Here is a 21973-nt window from a genome sequence, read left to right as displayed (position 1 = left end):
TGGGATAAGGAAAGATCTCCTTTGATTCATTGTTGTTTTTTGTTGTTGTTTTTTCATTTAAAGGTATGGTCATAGATTTGTTTTTGTCATCTTGATTGAAATGATAGGCAATTATCTAGAGCAAGATACAATAACAGTTGCATGTGAAAGTTTTGAGATGCATGCAGTGTACATTTGCTGAGAAAACAACAAAACACTATCGTGGTATTTTCTCAAGAACGTTGAATCCATCCACGATTAGTGGGTACAATGAATGGACACCAACCCTCAGAAATCTGAGAAAAGATTCCCAGATTCAAATGGTAAAAAGTTATCCAAACCATATATCTTCGAAGGGAATCCTTTCTCAAACTAGTTTTTATTATCAACAGCTGCAGTGCTTCTCCCCAGGTAAGTTTTTGCGGTAATTATTTAATATGTACCATGACCCTTAAGATTAGATCACAAAAACGAGAACAATTAAAAGAACACCTTGCCTTGGATCGGTCGAGTTGGTCTTCGAAAAGCGTTTGTAACTCTTTGTTAAAAAATGCACATGATTGGAAAGATATTTTAAAATAGAATATAATGATTCACACAAGTATCACTCGAAATTGCGTGGTTTTCCTTTTACCTCGTCGACCATTTATGTGGTCGACCATGTTAGTTCGCAAAGTATGGGAAAACCACGCAATTTCAAGGCAAATGTGTGTGGATCATTGTAATCTACTTTTAAAAAATTTTTGTTAACCATAACAAACGGTTACAAACGCTTTTCAAAGACCAACTCGACCGATCCAAGGCAACGTGTTCCTTTACACAATACTCAATAGAAACAATAACATCAATTAATGTGACAATAAGTTGAGGTGATGTACCTTTTTAAGCAGGAATCCAGGGTGCTTTGTTATATAGAAGGATAGTTTGATTAGTAACAAAGAATAAATAATTCATCTATTAAAAAGTCATAAATAATGAGAGTGAGTTGTTTTATTTAAAATGTGGTTAAACGTCAATGAGGAATGAGGATGTGACACTCTATACAAAAAACCAGGCACTTCTCGAAAATGAGTTTGTTTGCTCGTCAAATAAATGAGAAGATCTTTCAAATAACAACCAATTAGTAAATATTTACCGACATTATAGAATTCGTGAGAAACCAAATCATATTGATATAAACTCAATCATGCACCTCATTTCACGCCTACAGCGCGCGTACCAAGTAATTGCAATAAGGTCTTTGGTCCATAGAGTTGTGTATTGAGAAAGGGTTGTGACATAGAGAGACCAGTTTTATTCGGTTACGTGGTTGCTGGATGTCATTTTTTCTCCAAATGGAGCATAACCAATTGGGCAGACTAGTCTGGCCCCCCTTGTTCGCCCATGCGACACAACTCTCCCAATAAACGGCTCTGATGGTCCATGATGAACAGTGCCCTCTCTTGACATGAAAACTCACCCATGATGGAGACATCGTAGTCCACACGGAATGTGGCATCGGTGCTGCTCTGTTTGATGGTATTCAAGGCCTCCATGTGAGTCAAGTTGGAGAGGTTGATTCCATCCACTGACATGATCCTGTCTCCTACCTTCAATGTGCCATCCCTTGAAAAAGAAAAGGCAAGTTAAGTCAGAAATGCATCAATAAACATCTCAAAACTGTCAGTAGTTTTAGTAAAAGTAATTCTCGGGTTTTGTTCAGCCCTGATACTTCACGACGGTAACGACGGCAATTGCCGTCGTTGCCCCTACTGATTGCCGCAATGCCCTTCAAAAACCCAATTTTTCATGGCAATGATTGCCGTGCCCTTTTCTCATCATTGCCGCCGTGCCCTTCCTCCCGAAAACAAATTATATTCAACGTTGTCAAAGTTCGAAAATAAGCCAAAAAGTCCCGATGTCTGTGTAAATTTCACGCAACGAAATAGACCCCAATTTCACGCACGTAAGGCATAACAGCAGATTTCAGGCCCGTTAGTCGTTGTTCTTTGCGTGCGAAAACAAAATACTCGAAACATCGAACGCTAGAGGGCGTTTCGGACCAGAGCGATAGCGTGAGATTAAACGCCCTCTAGTGGTAAAATTACGCGAACCAACGCTAAACGCCTTGAGAAAAAGACTCGACGTGTCTTTGCATGCTGGGATAGTGGTTTTCCCCATGCTTGGTACATATGATGTACCATCATGTACAGCATAGGCGTCGCGCACCGCATGCATTTATTCTGTCAACATCGTGTCAAAATGGAGCAGTTACGTGGGAATTTAAGCGTCTCTACGAAAAACTACACATCGTGCATGACCAATAGTAGGATTACGTAGGAACAAAAATTATTTATTGTGTGTTGTAAGTAGTTGTTCTTTATTTTGTTGAATTAGATGAATGCTTTCTTTTTCCGAAGAGATCCGGGGACACTTCTCTTGTGACATCATACACTTGACATAGACAAAACGATATTCTTTTCTCGACATAACCATTTTCCACAAATTCCCTTACCTGTCGGCCGGCCCTCCAGACCTGATGTGAGTGATCGTCAAAGGGCGTGTCTTACTAGGATTGGGATTGACTCCACCTCTTATCGTGAAACCATAGCTACCGTCCTCCTTAGCCAATCGTATCTCCACATTCTTGGAAGTGACTGTGACACCATTGTCTTGGACTAAAAAATAATTTAAAAAAGTAATTGTCATACAGGAAAAAGTGTGCCCAATCACATTGTATTTTGTGGTGCTGTTTGCTGCAGAGTTGTGTGGGTTCTCCTGTTCATTGGGCCTTCAGCATTCTTAAACAATCTCAACTCCTTAGGAGTTTGCAGCACCAGCAGCCAAATGGGATCACAGGTAACTAATCATTCACATTAGCAATAAATGGGAAGGAAGTGTATTCTGCTCTACCTACCTGACTCCTACAACCTACATCTTCATCGACAAAGAAGGGGGTAACCCTGTTTCAGCCCCAAGAGTAGGTAGCAACATGCCCCTGGTGGCAGTGGATTTGGGTCGATAGCCCATATCAATTAAGTGTATCCCTTACCGTGAAGTGGCTGTCCGGCTTAGTGAATTAGGCAATATCTCATTTAAAAATATGATTTTAAACCCCCCAATGATTTCCACTTTGGGGTAAACTTTTTGGGATATTTCTGTAGAATTTTGTCCTTTCTTACAACACACCTGTTGGGGGGATTTCATATTCTATCTCCAATGACACTCGGTCCCCGGCATTCTTTAAGAGATTGATAACGTCTTCGTGTTTGAGCTTTGCTGTCTTGATACCGCTGACCGCCGTGATGAGGTCACCCATCTGTAAGAGGTCACTACGTTGGGCCACACCCCCAGTGCGCATATTTGTTGCCCGCGGGCGGCCATCTTTGTCGACACCACCTATTCATAGGATAAAAAACAGAGAGAGAAACTGAAGGTGCTTCTTCATATATTTGGGGACCGCTCTTAAATATTTTTTTTTTTTTTATGTTAGCTATTACATGTACATGTAGGTCTACCACTTTTACTACCACAGCACAGGTCATTTTGGTCGGTAATAGTTTGCTGAAAATATTTTTGTTTGGGTTTTTCTTTTTAGCAGAATTGTTTCTTTCTTGGCTTGGTTGGGAACATAATTGTTTAAAATGTAAAGTCTAGATTTTAATGTTTAAATCACATGAGCTATCAGGATCTGCTCCCAAACCCAAACTCTTAATGATTAATTACTGAAAAGAAACAGATTACCAGCCAAAATGCCATGTAGTGCAATTTTTGGGGTGGCTAATTCCCTGCTGAATTTCGCTAAGTAGAAAACAAACGGCTAAGCACCATTTCATAGAGCTTGCTCAAACAGAAGATATTGCTTGACAACCTTCTGTGTTGCATCAAATAAATCAACAGGATACCGATCACAGATCATACATGTGACATGGTATTTTGGCCGGTAACCTTATTCTGGTAAGCAATTTTTGTTTCTGCTTCAGGCCGTTTGATTTGCCTGGGCAGTTCTATGGAACTGAGCCTAAGTCATTGCCTCATTGCCATATGACGAATATTCCCTCCGGCATTCCCTAATTGATTGCCATTTACACAAGCAGGACGCTGGCCCTAACCCTTACCCTACTGTAACAGTTTCATGAGACACACCTAAGTAGAAACTGACATTTACATCATCATTTTAATCTCTGTAGTCCATGCAGTGGCCTTCTCTTGGTGATAACAGAACACATGAGAACATAAACAATCAATCAACACACTCAAAGGTTATCAACAAGAAATAACTCTTGGTGGATGCCCAAGAGACATTAAAACAAGACAATGATGTAATGAATGAGGCCTGACGACTACTAACCAGATAGTTCTGCATATAGAGCAAGGACCAGGGGCTTTTTCCCAAACTTGGCTTAAGCCGTCATAAACTTCCTGCGAATGCGAATGCGATACAAATTTGACATCACAAATTTGCAAAACAAAAATTAGGGAAGTTGTGCTCAACTCCTGCGAAATATTTGCTGCACATTCACATTCGAACTCCCAGGAAGTATGCACCGGCTTAAGGCTATGTCATAATTGGTGGCTACAGCTGCGGCTACGGCTGGTTTCATCATGCATTACAGTATTAGGACATCCTTAGCAACAGTCATAGCCACTAATTCTGATACAGCCAAAGATTTGAAAAAGTAGCCGTAATGGTTACCACGTGACCCCCGGTGACATTTACATGTACATACATCCTAACCTGGGTCTTCTGAGCTCATTCTTTACATATGGATACATACCCACGTTAGTCACGTTAGTCAACGTGGTTCACATGCAACTTCCTATAAATACTACATGTAGTCACTATAAATATCCAACATTTGTATCAATCGCAAAGGAAATGTGACTTTTCCTTTTCCTAAAGCAATTAGGGTAGGTGTGAGTGGGCGTGTGTGCGTACATAAAAGGTAGACGACGGTTAAATTCCACCTATCTAAATTATTTTTAATGTATATCAGTCTGTAGTTTATTTGTTTTTTCATAATGTGGTTGATGTTTTTTTCTGTTGAAACCATAAGTGGAATTAGTATCTATTTCGATGGTGTTTTTTCATATAAACCATTTTTCTATTGAAAATAAATATTATGTCAAAAATTCACATCAGTCTGTGGTTCACTTCTGTTTTTGTAGTGTGTTTTTTCTCTTATGAAACCTAAACTGGAAATGTTATACTATAAATTGAGTGGAGCACCAGCCACAACAATGCAAACTGTTTCTGCTAAGCGATACTACCCTTCTGTGCTTAGCAAATGTTTGTGTCTACAGGATTCATGAAATTGGGCCATGTTTGCCGTCCCAGCATAACTGCAACACTCAAAGAAATGACCAATAATGGAACCATTTTGGGTTATGCATCCCCAATTAAACTTTTCTGACATGACCTCCCTTTGCAAAGGCTGGGTCACGCCAAACTTGATTTCAACACGTCAATACCCAGCCTAGGAAAATTGTAAAGGCTTGGTCTGCCTGGAACAGTGGGCAGAAATGTCTATGTGACCACAGTTGCTTAATATCTGTATGATGAGTTGGGTTTGCCTGTAAACAAGATGAACGACAAGCTACAAACAGACCTGGTCTGTGTGTACATGTGCCATCCATGTCTAGCATGTCCAAAGTATGATTCAAGTACGACAATTATGTTATAGTATGACCTTCTCATTTTAAGTACAGTTGTACCTTGCTACTCTGTCTATCAAATGCAGGACGGGATGGTCACCCAAAAGTTTTGATCAGGCTCAAAGCTCTGAAGCACCATCCCGATCAAACCCGTCCGAGCCCGTCCATGAAGTTCGTAAACAGTAAAAAGTTGCAACTGTGTCCACTCCATTTGCACACAGTTTAAGCCTGTTTGGCTACATTTTTCAGTACGTAGTGAGAATTGAGTTCAGGGTGATTTGGCTATTACTTTCTCCACAATTCACTATATCTCAAACAGGAAATATTGTAACCCAACCGGAACTAATGAGCTCACTCTCTGGAGTCAAACTAACAAAAGATATATCAGATTTATCAGAGAGTGACAGGAAGTTGGTTTCCTGAACAGTAAGCATTCAGGCCCTGAACTTAGAAAAGGGAGATTTTGAGGCAAATGTCCAGAAGGGACGCTTCTTGAGACTGATGTCTGTTGGCAGGGATAGATCAAGAAACAGCGATATGGTAATAGAGAAAGTCAAACCACAATATGCAATGTGACTTTACATAATTTTGTTTATAGAGACGGCTTGAACTGATGTTAGAATCTGCCCATTAGCCTGCCATTTTTGGGGGTCAATTTAAAGACGATGCCTACCAAACTAACAAAGATATCGTCCAGGTCTGGAACTAAACAGAGGCCATGGAGGTCATAGTCTCTGTAGCCCTGGACTTGGCCTTGGTGCCCCTTCAAAAGTTTCCTAGGCTTTAAGATTTTGCAATGTGGCCACTGCAAAAGGAAAATGCCTTGCCCCGTCAAAGAAGATATTCCAGACCTGATCACCTACATGTAAATGCGCACAGCACAGGAAAATGACCAACAAACCTGGGTGAATGTATCATGTGAACTTCATCTCAAGACCATTTAACCTATGTCACCCGTCGACAAAAGAGCCACTGAATCTGTATTTTCGTGAAACTCAATGGAAGAAAAACATGCAATGTTAGTTTTCTAGGTTTTAAACCATTTGTTTACCTGATACCGTCAGCCCAAACCCAACTCCTGGTCTTTTCTCCAGCTCCACAATTGTGTAGGCTCTCAGCTCATCTGAAAAAGATCAAACCAAACATGGTAACCAGCACTGACCATTAACAGTGGTCTGCTGGCAAAGTGGACCTACTGAAAACACCTTAGGAACAGTTGATTCTTACTGTGGTTCTTACTGTGGTTGCTTCTGTATTAATATTTAAACCTTATAGATTAGTGGAAAAGTTGATGGATTTGAACCAACGACCTCCGGGTTAATGTCCCAGTGCTCTACCAACTGAGCTATCTTGCCCAAGAATGCCAACAGTATGTTAGAGGTCTCCCGATTTTGTCAATATCTTTGTTCAGGATGCCAACCATGAACACAAAAATCTCTATAATGTTGTTCCTCTGGCTCTATCATGTCTAAAATGTCTTGTTTTAAAACCGGTTTAACCTTGAACGTACCTGGAATGCCCGATGGTGGCTGGCCACTCTGGCTGCCACTTTTGCTGGTCCTGTCATCGTCATCTACATGTAATAAAAAGAGAGAAAAAACAAAACTTTTTAGACACTCATTCTGTGCACACTCATATTTCCCTGGTAAACAGCTTTGCATGTTTTTATTATCATGGTTTTGGGATTGTAGTTCAGGATTAATCGCCCAGGAACATGCCAAATTTTAACAATGGCCAATTGTCGACTAAAGCCTAATCAAAAGCAAGATATCACATTTTAAAAAAGCAAGACAGTGATGTAAGCCGTTGGAAATGTTGGATTGTGTTTACACACATAAAAGAACCCAGTGCACCCAATGTTCAAATGGCCCAGCACCTTTTGAACCATACATGGTATTTATGGTGTTACACAGATATATAAGTCTCATACAAAACAGAGCTCCACATACCTTGCAGAAAAAAAACAATTCGGAGCGCTTTGATACACATCCCTATAGGGATGTGATAAAGTGCACTATAAGAATACAATATTATTTATTATCATTATTAAAAGCATGTGTTGGGTACCAGGCAACATCGGCCACCATTTTACAAATGGTACTTGGGCAAACTTGGCCAAAGTTGAAGATCATGGTACACAAGTCTATGAAATGTCCACTAATACAAATTGGCTCGCAGCCATGTGGGAGGCGAGTCACAAGTGGGATTCACAGAGAGATCAGAACAGACTACGGACTGAGTCACTCAGCAAGTTGTGTATTGAGTAGAGTGATAAGCCTCTACATGTAATCATAGTAATCTACACTACATGGAATACCATCCATTGTATCTCCATCATTAGCAATTACATCAAGTAAATCCCTCAATTGGAGTACAATGGAGGCCGGGGAGCCAGTCTTTCCCGTCTCAGTTTGTGAATTAATGTAAATGTATCGGCCTGGAATTTCATCTTGGAGAGGGAGAAGCCATTTTCATTTTGAAAAGGGCACTTGCTTTGGAAAATCTTCATTCAAGTCTATGAGTAACTTTTTTAAGTGAGCACCAAGGCCAAGACCAGGGCAACAGGCCAGGGCGACAGAGGGCATGGCCTCGGTTAGCTACATGTACTTGTAATTCCAGGCCTAGATGTACATTAACTAACAGGCTACTCCTTTCATTGGAATATGACAAAATATTTATGACATAAAATGTACAAATGTACCATCCTAAAAATCAATGAGAAGTATGCTAGAACATTTTTTCTATACAACAATGAACAATGATGCACATGTATGTAAACAGGAAATGTTCAAATACAAATATTGATATCAAATGGTCTTCAGTCTGCTGTTTATTGAGTGAATCATATGGACAACAATCGCTTCATTTTGGTGAAAAAAAATGACAAAAGCGAGACAACGTCTCAAGATGTCTGAAATCATGCCACTAGCATTAAATCCAGATGGGCTTCCTAGGTGCTATTCACGGTGGACAAAGTTAGAAAAACCACATGTATCTAAAATAATCTGTACAAACTCAAGAATTATAAGAAAAAACAGCCACAGTGTGTATGGTATTAGCGATATGTTGCCGGTTACATGTGTATCTGATGTACAAGATTTGCTAAGCCTAGTAGTAGGCCTATGTACAGTATAGCAAAATTATCCTTGTGTACATGTACAAGAAATTACACCTTTTCCAGATCTCTGTATCCTGATTTACAATCCCAATTAAACGTCATTCTGACTTACCAGATTTACTAGCACTCCTCGAACGAGAAAAACATAGAGTCATCTTATTGGACTCCAAGACACCAACTCCCATTCTAAAACTTCTTAAATAATTCATTTTTCAACCCTAAGGAAACACTTTCTCTCCAATAACAGGACTCACTTGCAATGACTGCACTTTCCAAAATGGCCGCCTGCCAGACAAGAAATATCAGACAGTCTCAAGACCAACTTCGGTAGATTTCAATGAAATTTTAAGTGGGTGCGTAGAACCAAAAGTAAAAGGTGAACATCAATGACACATTTTGGGGATTTCTTCAAAATGTTTTTCCTACCCACTAAGTTTCCCCCCCCCCTCACCTTCAACCACATCATTTCACATTGGTTACAGTGTATTATTTATGCATTCATTTCTGAAACTTATTGCAGTTATTTTTCTCATTGAATCATCCCCCCCCCCCCAATTCGTCAGCACCCCCTTGGATTTTTTTGGAACATTCTCAAGCCTCTCAAGGGGCTAAAAAGTTGACAGGATCGCTACCATAATAAGTTATGACAGGGACTGTACAGGAAACTTTCTATTACTTCACCTGGATGGAGGTTGTACATCATTAATTAAGGGCAACTGACCATGCAGCCTTTTGCGTTACTTCAGGTCGTTTTACTGGTGACCCATCAAACATTGGTAAGCAGCATTCTTGAGCTAAGTAGTTCTATAAAACAAGGCCTCAGTGTAGTGAATAATAATCATTATTATGTGAAGGGCCAATTTCATAGCTCTGAATCACCACCTATGAAAGCAGGGAGTTCTGCGCTTATGTCATGCATGTCACAATTTTGGCTTGTGCGCATACATACTCCTTATTACTAGGCATTCTTCGCTTACACAGCCAACGCAGAAAATTTGCGCTTGCCCTGTAAGCAAAGAATGGTGATCGTAAGCACAAAAATCGGCGCTAAGCAGAGCCATAAAATTAGGCCTTGATGTGGTAAAAGTTGATATGCCACTAAATAATCTTAATCGTCCTAAATGGTTCTGGAAGTAAATTCTGGAAAAATTTCCACCAAATCAACCGTATGAAAAAGCGAGTCTAATACAGTCACTTGTGATGAGAAAAAGAGAGCACAATTTCCCACTGTACCCATTTCTGGGATCGTTCACTGAAGAGCCTTAGACCACAATACCCACTCTAGATTCACCACAAATGGTTTCCCAAATGCCTGAACAGAGAATAAAAGGATTTGTGTTAAGAAGGGAACCCGGGCACTTATTCCAATCTTTACAATTTCTTTCCTTCCAGTGTGACCTCTCATTCAAGCTTCAAACACCACTCTGAAAAGCCTTTAGGGTCAACCAGTGTACCTTATTCACACTCTTTTCTTAAAGAAGTATTTTTTTCAAGGTAACAGTTAAATGTGTCAATGGTACACAGGGAACTATTTCGTCCAGCAATTTTGCATTGTACAACATTTAGACTGAGCTTATTTTGTGCACACTGAACAGAATGCAATAGTGAGTACCAAATCGTGAATCGATTTTGAGTAGAAACTGATATTTGTATAGCATTGATATGCTACAAAAGTGAAACTGTTCACTGAAAACTGTAGGCCTACATAAGAACACTATTTCACAGGATACAAAATAAAGTACAACTCAAGGCTAGTAGTGACTAGTACCACACTAACTGCCTGTGGATTATTTTCTGCAGGAATCTACAACGCCCTGGGAATATGCATTGCTTACCATACATTGGTTTAGCAATTTAGACCCTTTCACACCACAGCAATTTAGCAGGGGCCTTTTGCTTAATTCAAAAACGCATCTCGTGTGAAAGGACAGCACTTTTTAAACAGTCTAATAGAGAACAACAAATTTGAGAAGATTTCACGAGGGACCTTGGACAGTCCAACGGCTGTTTTCCTTTCACACTAAGAATTTGTACAATTTGACAACCAGGCTAAAATAAAGCAAGGGACCCCTGCTAACCTGCTCTTGTGTGAAAAGGGCTTATACGGTACAAGATTTAACAAGTAGTTTAACATGTACAATTTTAATGACATAACAATTGCTCTAGTGGTGAACGATTTCCCAAAAGAACAGCAAAATTTATATCAATGTCCAATTGTGGAAAATAACTTTGCCCCGGGAACCCCCACAGAAACACCCCCAAATACCCATCCCAGGCCTGTATGCTTTGTTTTTGAAAGGGCAAGGGCACAAGGCATTTTCTCGTCGGTAAAGGGCAACCTATGCGCGCGTGTCACATGCGGCGACTGATGCCACGCTCACCATGTTGGTGGTCAATAGGTTTACGTGTAAACGCTGCGTCGCCTAAAATGCGCACTTCTCTGAATACACACGTTGACATTGACCACCAAAATGGCGCATCCAAGATTATTTTGATGATGACGTCAGGTGAAATGGGTCAATAAGGAAATTGTAAATTTCTACTGGAGCATTTCAAGGGTACAAAGGCATAACCAGGGAGCAGGGAAGCAATCCCCTTTGTTGCCTCCATGAAGAATCAGGCCTGATGTATTTTTAAAATAACTTAGTGTGCAGTATTTCACAGAAACACACCATTATAACATGGAGGTTGGTGGAAGTTTTCTTCCTCCACGATTATACCATGAAGTACCCACCCCACCCCAACCCCCACCATCCCATGGAGAAAATCGTTAGTGTCACAGTGTGTGTTCATAAATTGTACCATAGCTAGAGCACATGCTTGTACTTTTAAATTGAGAATGGACCCTTGTTAAATGGATCCACATCAATCACCAGGACAGAGGGCAAGCATTTGACCTCAAGAGGTCAAATCTTAGGGTCAACACCCCCCCCCCCCCCCCAATGGATGGGGATAAAAACATTTGGCCCTAGTGTCTGGCCCAAACCAGGGAGGTTTTACATCAAGGTGCCATTACAAAATAGACTTTCCAATTGGAAGGTGAAAATGAAAGCATTTCAGATGATTTCTTGAGAGGGTAATGCAGTACGGACAATTTCAAGTCAGTACGTATCACGTCTATTGTATACCAGGAAGGGTTGTGGCATTTTGTGGAAGTGTGAGAAAGTTTTAGCCTGGAATTTCATCTTTGAGAGGGCAAGGCCCTTTTCTTTTTGCAAATGGCATTTCCATTTGAAGATCTAAAAGTTATGTGAGACTTCTGAAGGGGCACCAAGGCCAAGACAAGAGCAACAGAGGCTATCTGTGATGTCACGAAACGCTAGGATTAATCCTATCTCGAGTTAGGACGAGTAACCCGTCCTAACTTAGGATGGGTTCCATGCGTCCTATGTATTAGGATACGGAACTTTACTCGTCCTAAGTCCTAAGATTAATCCTAAGTGAGGAAGAGTTTGGTGAAATCGACGGCAGGCCTGGTACACAAATTGTACATTGTTGTACAATATTGTGTACAGTGTACGGTGTAGCCAAATATTTAGAGAGCTTTGTGTATTTTGTTAACAATGTGCAGCTAAGTACGCCAATGTACTTAAGCACAGTATACCTCCAGATAAGGAATTTCCAGAAATTTATTGCATCATCTTTCATTTTGACAAGTGTAGTGATAAGATTTATGTAGATCTAAACAATTTTGTCAACAGCCGTTGGTGAAAAATACTCAGCTTTCTTGCATTACGGATAGAACTTGCCAGTCCATTGCCTACACAACAAGCTTCTGTGCTGGATAACTTTCCGTATGGCGCCACCACTTTTCAGTTTCACTAATTTTTACAAAAATGAATATCTCATTGAGGTAAATTAGATACTATATTATTTCATATCGAATGATACGGAAACTTTTCCTCTGTGCTTTATATGACATCATGTGGTTAATCTTTCAATCTCAAATTCAAAAAATTTGTTCTTTCAAAAGTAACAGAGCTTCAAGTGCCTGTTCACATTCATTACAAAGATTGGGAGAGATCAAAATTCAAAATGAGCTTCCACTTTCAAAAGCGTCATTAGAAATCAGGTTTCTCCTCTGTTCGGATTCGAACCAAAACAGCGGTGTTAAAACAATAAACTGTTTGCGAAACCATCTTTGTGTTTCAGGAAAATAGGACACACTATCTCTTGACGGCTTTCCAAAATCACAACAGAATCACAGAATTCAAGGCCAAAATGCAGTTGGTTCTGTTCAGAAAGTGTAACGTAAAATGTGTAAGGTAGAGTCATTGTTATATCACAAAACAGAAGTGGGAGTCGCCAGAATCTAACCGAAACACTTCCTTTTGTCTACCGGAAAAAAAAGGAAAACATCATTTGTGGTTGGTTTCTTTTTTGAATCATCTACAAACATGTTTTGTGGAATCGATTCTTCTAGGGTGTTGAATGAAAAGTGTATTTTATATCAAACAAAAATAAAAGGTTCAACTCGAAATGAGGGATAACGAATGGTTTGTTTTCCATAGAATTATGTGTCCAGACAGGTTGAAAGAATGTATACTGAGACAAACGATGTAGTTTTAACTTATTCATAAGTAATGAAAATGATGGGGGAAAAAATATTTGTTTGTCTATGGTGTGGTCTACAATTCAATACTACTCGCTTCAACACCATTTCAGTTTCTACATATGCAAGAGTTCTGGTCACGCAATGAAATGTTCACTTGAATTTCCTTTTTAAAATTATAATCATCAGTCGGCTGCACAGCAGGCAGACACAAGCTTTTCCCATTCGCTCCTGTCTTGTGCTATTCTCCGAATCTCAATATACAGTATATTATTTGCATTTTAGCTAACAATACCTCAAGAGGAACATTAAAAAGAGGGAAGAAAAGTCCAACATCCATTTCAAAAATATTTAAATACGTGGCAGTCGGATATTTAAATTTTTCCAAAATTAATATCTTGTTCACCTAAATATTTTGGTCATAACAAGAGAAAAAAATGGGGATCGTGTAAATGAAAGGCAAGATATTTGGTCCTTGGAAAAAAGTAGGAAAATGTTATCAAGTACAGGGGCTGACCTACCTAACACATGGTGTAGGCATGAACAAACTTTTCAGGCCATTTTAATTACAATTTTCCTTATTTATCTTAAGGCAAAACAAATAAAAAAACAGACTATGGAAAATGGAAAATATCATGCCTGGGATAATTGGATAACTTGTTCACTCTTTTTTACAAAAAGGGATATCTCATTGAGGTAAATTAGATACTATATTAATTCATATCGAGTGAAAAAGTGGTGGCGCCATACGGAAACTTTTCCTGATAATTTTTCGCACGTCGTCACCAATTTCTCCGCCCTTAATTATCTCCAAAACCACTGAATTTGTTTCTTACCTGAGAAGAAGGGTTACCGCATATATACATCCAGAAGAAAAAAAGAGAGAAAAATAACGTAACAGTTTGTAAACAACGGTCAAAATTAGCATCTTAGGTGAATCACTTCAGTATAAATACACAGCTCCAACTTTTCACATCCTACCTCGAAGTTGATGTTCCCAAAATTGTTCCACGAAATCCAACGAGGCAGCATAGTGGAGACTGTCCAGCTCACGTGCCTCTTGTTTCTTACCGGTCTTGCTTTGTTTATGACCCATTCATACACCAACATCCAACGACGTATACAGATACGTAAAAATTCCCGAGTATAAAATCCAGGACCCTTGATGACAAATCAATTAGCTGAAAAACCCATTGCAAAGGTGCCTCCAGTTGACAGTAACACTGAACAACATGGCCGATAATTTATGATTTTATCCAGCACAAAACAAAAGCGATCATGTTTTGTTCACAATGTTGAGACAAATTCCTGCCATGAAAACTAAAACTCTGTTTGAGTGTTGACACATTGTCTTTCAGGAATATGCAAGTTGTAGCAATACATGCCAAAAATCTCCAAACTAGCAGTACTTCACTTCACAGAATTGCTTCAGAAATAAAAGACTTGCTTCACTTCACTTTTGCCATCACAGCTCCTTACAGTGTGTGAAACTTAACATCAGATTTACCATGCAGCTATTTAAATTTTCTTTGAGCAAAAACACCTTACAAAGTGCACAAGTTTCCAAAAGCCAAGAACTACAATCAGCAGTTGCAAGAAATCTCAGCCCATGCTGGTAGAATGAATGCCTGGACTTCTTTACATTACACCATTGAATTGAATACACACACACCCCTAGACCCCAAAACCCTATTGACTCTCTACACAAAATCTGCATATGAATGGATTGGCTTAAATCCTCCTTAAAGACTCCCCAAAGAAAATCTAGAAATTCTTCCATCATCACCTAATCCCTAATCTCTACATGGGACAACTGACAGCCCCCCCCCCCCACCACTCTTTAAATCCTCAATTACTAATCTGGATTACACCCACTGACTCTGTGATTGTCTGGGATGCAATCCATGGGTTGCCAAAATTCATATTTATTTTAAAATTGTACCTTGCATTTTGTTTAAAAAAATATATATTGTTACCTCACCATGCAATGCCTCAAATCATACGTGCATTTTGTTAGTTCTCATTTTCAAGAGATGATTATTAAAATAAGAACTTAGGATCTCTTTGAAAAAAAGGTCTTGTCAATCAAAATAAACAAACCCACATCTTGTTTGTTATCAAAAAGAGGAGGATGAGGTCTTTTCAATTTAATTGTCTGTTAATTTTCTATCTAATTCCTTGTGGTGTATTACTTTATACCATTATTATATTCAGGGACGGAGAAGAGTGTCAGATTGTTAAGTTTCCATTTTTGTACTTTGAAGTTTAAAATATGAGTAAATTTTATCAATCATTAACAATTAAAAACACTATGAAAATCCATATGAACAAAACTAATCTTTTAGAAACAAAAAGGATGTGGCTTCAAAAACAGGTTGTGGAGGAGGATGATCAACTGGTTTTCTTTTTTAACTTGTGTTAATAATTAACTCAATATTCAATTCAAAACTGTGCAGTACAAGTGTCACAATGATACACTTGATTTGTGTTATGTTATTTAAGTGGGTTTTAGTAGGGCCATCACTGAATCTACTAGGATCCATGAGAGATAAAACAAAAACATCACAACAAAGAACAATAAGAGACAATGAAAAGCCACAAACAAAAATGACTTTACATATTTATAAACTCACTGGATTGTTGTTGTTATTGTTGATTTTGTTTTTGTTATTGCTAATTGTGTTGTTGTTGTTTTCTTTATTGCGAAGAGAAAGTTAATCTTTTTTGTCTGAAATGGGCTTGAAGTAGATTGCGCTATTAAAAAGAATTAAGAGATCTATTCATAATCAAAACAGTACTTTAGCATCATAACAACAACAACAACAGTATGGCGCATTAAAATAAATTCTGATGATGACGTCAGGTGAAATGGGTCAATATGGTGCCCTTTACTAAGGAGAACATGTCTTGGTGCCCTTTTAAAAATGAAGTATACAGGCCTGCCATGTATTGTACTTTAACTTCATGGAGGCAACAGAGGCAGTCACCCCCATACCCCTGGTCATTGCCTTAATGCCGTTTATGATGTTTTTTTGAAGAACAAATCTATTCATAAATAGAGGGTCTACACTGTGAACTGCAGCACTCTACAAAAGAAAACTGACTTGCTTTTTTACAAGAACAAAGTATCAGGCTACGTTGTATTTATAGCAGCAGCTGTTTAGAATATTGGGTCAAAATACACTTCTTATAAACATGTGTGGAGTGTAACAACTAGAATGCAATTGTTACATGTATTGAACGGGTAAACAGGATGTACGCACAAGATGCAGGCTACATTTTGATAATCTGGATTATCCATCATGTCTTGTCAGAGAGCTAGATTACATGGACATGACATTACAGATCAAAGGATCACGGCAATTCAAAAATACACATGCAAGGTTTTTACACAGTAGATTTGCCAACATTTTGAAAGAAAAGACATAGAACTGCTTCACTCCTTTGATTGGTTTACTAGAATCCTTCCTTCCTCACCCTCAATGGAAACTCAACACAAAAACTGTCAGTGTCAGACTCAGATAGAAATGGTGGTATGCCTTATCCCATAGAGAAAGTCTCAATGCTCATCCAATGACACATGCACAATCAGTTTACTTGTGTTTCATACAAAATATGTCGGTTTGATTTTTTTTTAAGGTTGGGGCAGCAATCCTTGCTCTTAAGTTGTTGGTATTTGTAGCACACCGGGCTAGTAGACTGTGCATTTTATTTGCCCTAATATTTAATAAAGTTATCTATAATACTATAGCTCTGATTTTCAATGTATTTCATAAAATTACATTCATGAACTCAAAATTCATTGCCACACTTTTGTAAATTTATCATTGAAGTAGAAAGACAAATTGAGCAATTTAAATAAGTAGGTTGCAGGGTTTTTAGTAGACCACAGGGCAAAATGAGCAGTGGCTTATAAATACACATTTAAGTTAGTTAGGGCACCAAGGCAATGACCGGGGGGCATGGAGGCAATTGCCTCCGCTGCCTCTGTGAAGTATCAGGCCTGGGCTAATGTGTTGCATTGTTAGTGTTAAGGGTGAGCCCTGTGGTGGAAGGGAATGGAGGTAGAGGTAGAAGGTTCTATCAAATACCTTCTTTTTTATAGTTAGGCCTATAAAGAATTGTTGTACTTCAAGGGAAAAGTTTCCGTATGGCGCCACCACTTTTTCATTCGATATGAAATAATAATATATAGTATCTAATTTACCTCAATGAGATATCCCTTTTTGTAATCCCAAAATAATTCTAACCCCATCACAAATGACTGAGATTTCTTCTCAGTAGCTATATACATAGCATCAACACTATCAGGTCTACGCCACCATTAAGAAAAAGTGGAGGACTGTTTTGTATGATTGTGTTTTGACGAGTGTGCACTGTAGGCAAAAAGAATAGTAAGGTTTTTTTTAATAAAGGGTAAGTTAAATTCTAAAAATAACCAAAAAGTTCTTACCGTCGGTTGACGACGAACGAAGACAAGACGGTCTCCACCCCGGCATGGCTTTCTTCCCAGCTCGTTGTTGCCAGCTAATGTTAACTTCGTAGACCGCTCACTATCTATCAAGCTTTAGAATCTCTTTTCAAGTATTTTTTTTAAGAACTTCCACTACGTACTAGTTCCAGAATGTGTCAACACTCACTTCTTGTGTGTGGAGTTCGTAGTTTAACACTTTTGACATGCCAGTTTTGAGCGCCCACACCGGAAGTCGTCTGCTGCGCCTGGTGGTGTTTTGTCAAAAGAGGGCGCTATGTAAGTTTAGTGGTGAACAACCAAGGCAAATAATTATTAATATTATTGTCATGGCTCCGCCGCCGACAGGGGTGTTGTGGGTGGTAGGGAGGGGTGCACACCACCACACTTTGTCCCCTTATCGAGCGCCAACCGCTTGTAAATGACCCAACACTATTTGTTTACCGTTTTTTTTCAATAAGATTTTTACTTTTAAATGCCTTTTGTTTATTTATGTAGGCATGTATTTATATATATATATTTTGTTATATAAAAAAAATTAACAATTATTTTAAGATTTGGGGTATTTGTTGTTGTTGGTTTTTTTCTTCTTTGTATTGGGGGGGGGGGGGGGGGGGGGCGGTGAACCTTTCATATACCTGGTAAAAAAGTTACTTCCTAAGAATCTTGTCTTTCAACTTAATGTGACTGCGGTTTTAATGGGCAGGCTCACGCCTCCCAGGCCCGGGGTCATTCGGGCCGCCGGCCCTTGACTTCGGCCGTTGCACCACGGGCCACCAATACGCTTGCAGCTCTCGCGTGCCTGGACTATCCACCCGTCTGCTCCAGCCAGTTCTTTGTGAACAGAGCTCCGCCGGGCCCCACGAGATTCATAGTATAGAACACATGATCTTGAACGTCGTGGGTTTAATAGATGCATGACCGTGAACATTGTTTTAAATGAAGAATTGAGTTTTATTTTTGGATTGCTGGTGTGTGTGTTTGTTTTGTCGTCCGTATTTTGGATACGTGCAAGTAGTTTGCCGAAATCGGGCGTGAAGGAAAACTTATACAATAGTCAATCGCTTTATGCAAATCATTCGAGAATTAGCAAATTTTGGAGCAAAGATCTGCATGGAGTAAATAATTAGTTTAATTGCTTCACGTCCGATTTCCACCCATGACTCTTCAACTTTACGTACCCAAAATACCTCCTTGCTAAATTTCTGTACGGGTAAAATATTTGACAACAAAAGTAATACAACAGATTGAACTTGACAAACATCCAGCTCCGGGGGGGGGGGGGGGGGGGGGGTATAAAGGACAGAGTGGCTCGCTCAAGACATACCAAAAAAAAACGTCTAAGATAAATTGGTATTATGAAAAGCGATGGAATAAATATCTCTCCTTTACACCTTCGGTGCCTCATTATTGATACCGCCCTGACAAAAAGGGTTGATGGGGGGAGGGGGGGGGGGGGGGGGGGGGTGGGGGGATAATGAAGAATAACACTTGTTGACACATTGCGAGCGCATTGTGGACAACTTTACTAAAATACTGTAAATGGCTTCCACTCCACTCAGCAGGGTTTCTATGCATTTAATTAATTGTTGTCCAAATTAAATTAGTTCAAATTTAAAGGCAGGTTTACCGTTGGTTATGTGAACCGTTCGATTAATCCTACATGAATGTAGATTATAGGATACAATAAAATTAACAAATTTATGAGATATCAATAATAACAAACTTACACTTATATTTTCACTAAAACTCACCCCAAGTATGGTGTATGGATTATTTACATTGGTCGACGGCCAAAGTCCCCAGCGCCTTGGCTTAAAGGCACTGGGCACTACGGGTAATTACTCAACATAATTGTTAGCATAAAACCTTACTTGGTAATGAGTAATGGGGAGAGGTTGGTAGTATAAAACATTGTGAGATCGGCGCCCTCTGAAGTAATGAAGTTTTCGAGAAGGAAGTAATTATCTGAGGTCTCGAAATCAAGCAAATGAAAGCACACAACTTTACGTGACAAGGATGGTGTTTTTTCTTTCACTATTATCTCGCAACATCGATGACCGATTGAGCTCAAATTTTCACAGATTTGTTATTTTTATGCATAATTTTTATGTTGAGACACACCAAGTAAGGAGACTGGTCTTTGACAATTACCAATCGTGTCCAGTGTCTTTAACCCTGGCCGCTGTGGCCGAGCAAAGCAGTGCCGTAAGCTTTCAATTATTCTTTATGATTGGCCGCGGGCTGCATGCACGCCCAACGCGTGTTCATAAAGTTGGTACGTCAATCAAATAGTGATGTGCAAAAATAACACAATAACGTGACATTTCTACCTCCATGGTTGCATTAGCAGTCTTTCTCGAAGGCTAATGACAAAAAACCACACATGAACAGAGGGCCATGCCAATCTCTAGAGCAGCACTAAAATCAGTCTATGATTAACATAAGTTTGTCCAGCCTTCTTTTGCATGGAGGTCCTACCTCATGGCTTGTATAATTGATTCAAGTTTTCTTTGTGTCCCCTTTTTAGACTAGAGTGTACTCATGAATTTAAGCTATGTTTGGGAACAAAGAAGAAAAATAGTGTGTGCAAGCAGTAAAAATGAGAAAAATAATTATTAAAATAAAGTCATTAATCCATGTGATTTCGGACCCTCATTAAAAGCATTAAGCAGAATTCAATTAATTTTCTTCAAACAAATTAACACATTGGACATTTTTTTTTTTTTTTTAATATTTTATTTAGAACAAGAATTACAAATCTTTCCAACATTGACTTTTATATAAGTTCTTTTAAAGTGTATAAAACTTTCCTTTAGAGGATATAAAACAATTACGTGGCAAGGTATGAACTTTTTATTGCAGATAAAATAAATATGAAATATTAAATTAATGTTATGTCATTTGAGACGATATATTAAACTATTTTTGCCATTCCTTTTACAGCGATCAATCAATCAATCAATCAATCATTGTGCATTTGTAGAGTGCAACCACTTGTCAGACCCGGGCAGTAACACCAACAATCAATATTATTTTTCCAATTGTTGACGCCGTAGATTCCTTGGAGTACTTCTGTTGGGTGCAAACTTGAAACCAGCTCAAGTTATGGCGGGTTATGGTTTTAAACAGTTAACTTCATTGTGCTCAATAAACCTTATCATTGTTTTTTGGGTTGTTTCACAGTAAAGAAAATTTACTTAAGTGGGGCATGAACCAACGACCTCCAGGTTAACTTGTCGCACTATACCAACAGAGCTATCTAGGCCTATGCTGCCTATTTTGTCCATTACTTTGTTGGGGGGGGGGGTTACAACTGTTTAATGCAGTGTACTGAGGGATCACACCCAAGACACCGTACAACCTAGGAAACGGCAGCCAAGGGATCACCTTTGAAGGGGATTCAACTAACTTTTTATTTCAGGCGTTTCCATTATACAACACAAAGGAAACTGACTGGGTCAATTTTGTAAATGATTTGGGGTGAACAAATGAACAAAGAAATATTTACTAGAGTGGGAATCGAACCAACGCGCTCTGGATTAACATGCCGCAGCTCTACCAACTGAGCTATCTAGCCCTATGTTGACGATCCCCTGGCTGCCCCTTCCCAGGTATCGTAATTTCGGTGTTATCCCTGGCAACACAACGGCAGTTAATGATTGCAGTTAATGATTGGCTTCTGACCAGCAACCACCAAACAAAGATATTGACAAAATAAAGAAACAGCCAACATAGGGTTAGATAGCTTAGTTGTTAGAACGTCGGCACGTTAATCCGGAGGTCATTGGTTTGAGTCCCATCCTATCCCAGTAAATATTTCTTTGTTTAACCCCAAAACATTTAAAGCCATTTGACACTTTCAGTAAACAGTATTGTCCAAGGCCCACACTTCGTGTATCACAACTTATACATAAAATAACAAACTGGTGAAAATTTGGGCTCAATCAGTCATCAGAGTCGGGAGAAAATAACGGGAAAACTCACCCTTGTTTACACACTTTTACCTTCGAAACCCTGTAAGTTATTTGTAAATCTGTGAACTTTAATTGGTTTTTTCTGTTCCGAAAGTGTCCAATAGCTTTAAACAATTTACCCAGTCGGTTTCCCTTCTGGAGTATAGGGTACATGTCTCAAAGAGTCACGTTTGAGTTTAGCCAATGCCACCAGCCTTCTATCTTGCCATAGTCGTTGATCAAGTGGAAATCTTGCAGCACTT

General features: G+C 39.1%; 1 protein-coding gene across 3 annotated transcripts in view; it reads right to left on the bottom strand.

Moving 5' to 3' along the window:
* The window catches only part of LOC117304368 (glutamate receptor-interacting protein 1-like), a 35933-nt gene extending 17937 nt beyond the window's left edge, over positions 1 to 17996 (bottom strand). Inside the window, exons 1-6 of one of the 3 annotated variants that reach the window (XM_033788796.1) lie at positions 17737 to 17996; positions 7124 to 7186; positions 6665 to 6736; positions 3148 to 3357; positions 2474 to 2636; positions 1439 to 1584 (exon numbers count right to left, since the gene is read on the bottom strand). In XM_033788796.1, coding sequence (XP_033644687.1) covers positions 1439 to 1584; positions 2474 to 2636; positions 3148 to 3357; positions 6665 to 6736; positions 7124 to 7186; positions 17737 to 17782 — 700 coding nt within the window. In that variant the 5' untranslated portion in view covers positions 17783 to 17996. Of the gene's footprint in view, positions 1 to 1438; positions 1585 to 2473; positions 2637 to 3147; positions 3358 to 6664; positions 6737 to 7123; positions 7187 to 8843; positions 9145 to 14264; positions 14909 to 17736 lie in introns of those variants that run through there. The other 2 variants (XM_033788778.1, XM_033788787.1) reach the window with 2 other exon arrangements.
* Between the last annotated feature and the right edge of the window lie 3977 nt (positions 17997 to 21973).

The sequence above is a fragment of the Asterias rubens genome, chromosome 2, assembly GCF_902459465.1.
Source record: "Asterias rubens chromosome 2, eAstRub1.3, whole genome shotgun sequence".
Classification (NCBI taxonomy): Eukaryota; Metazoa; Echinodermata; class Asteroidea; order Forcipulatida; family Asteriidae; genus Asterias; species Asterias rubens.
This window is presented reverse-complemented; position numbering and strand designations above follow the sequence as displayed.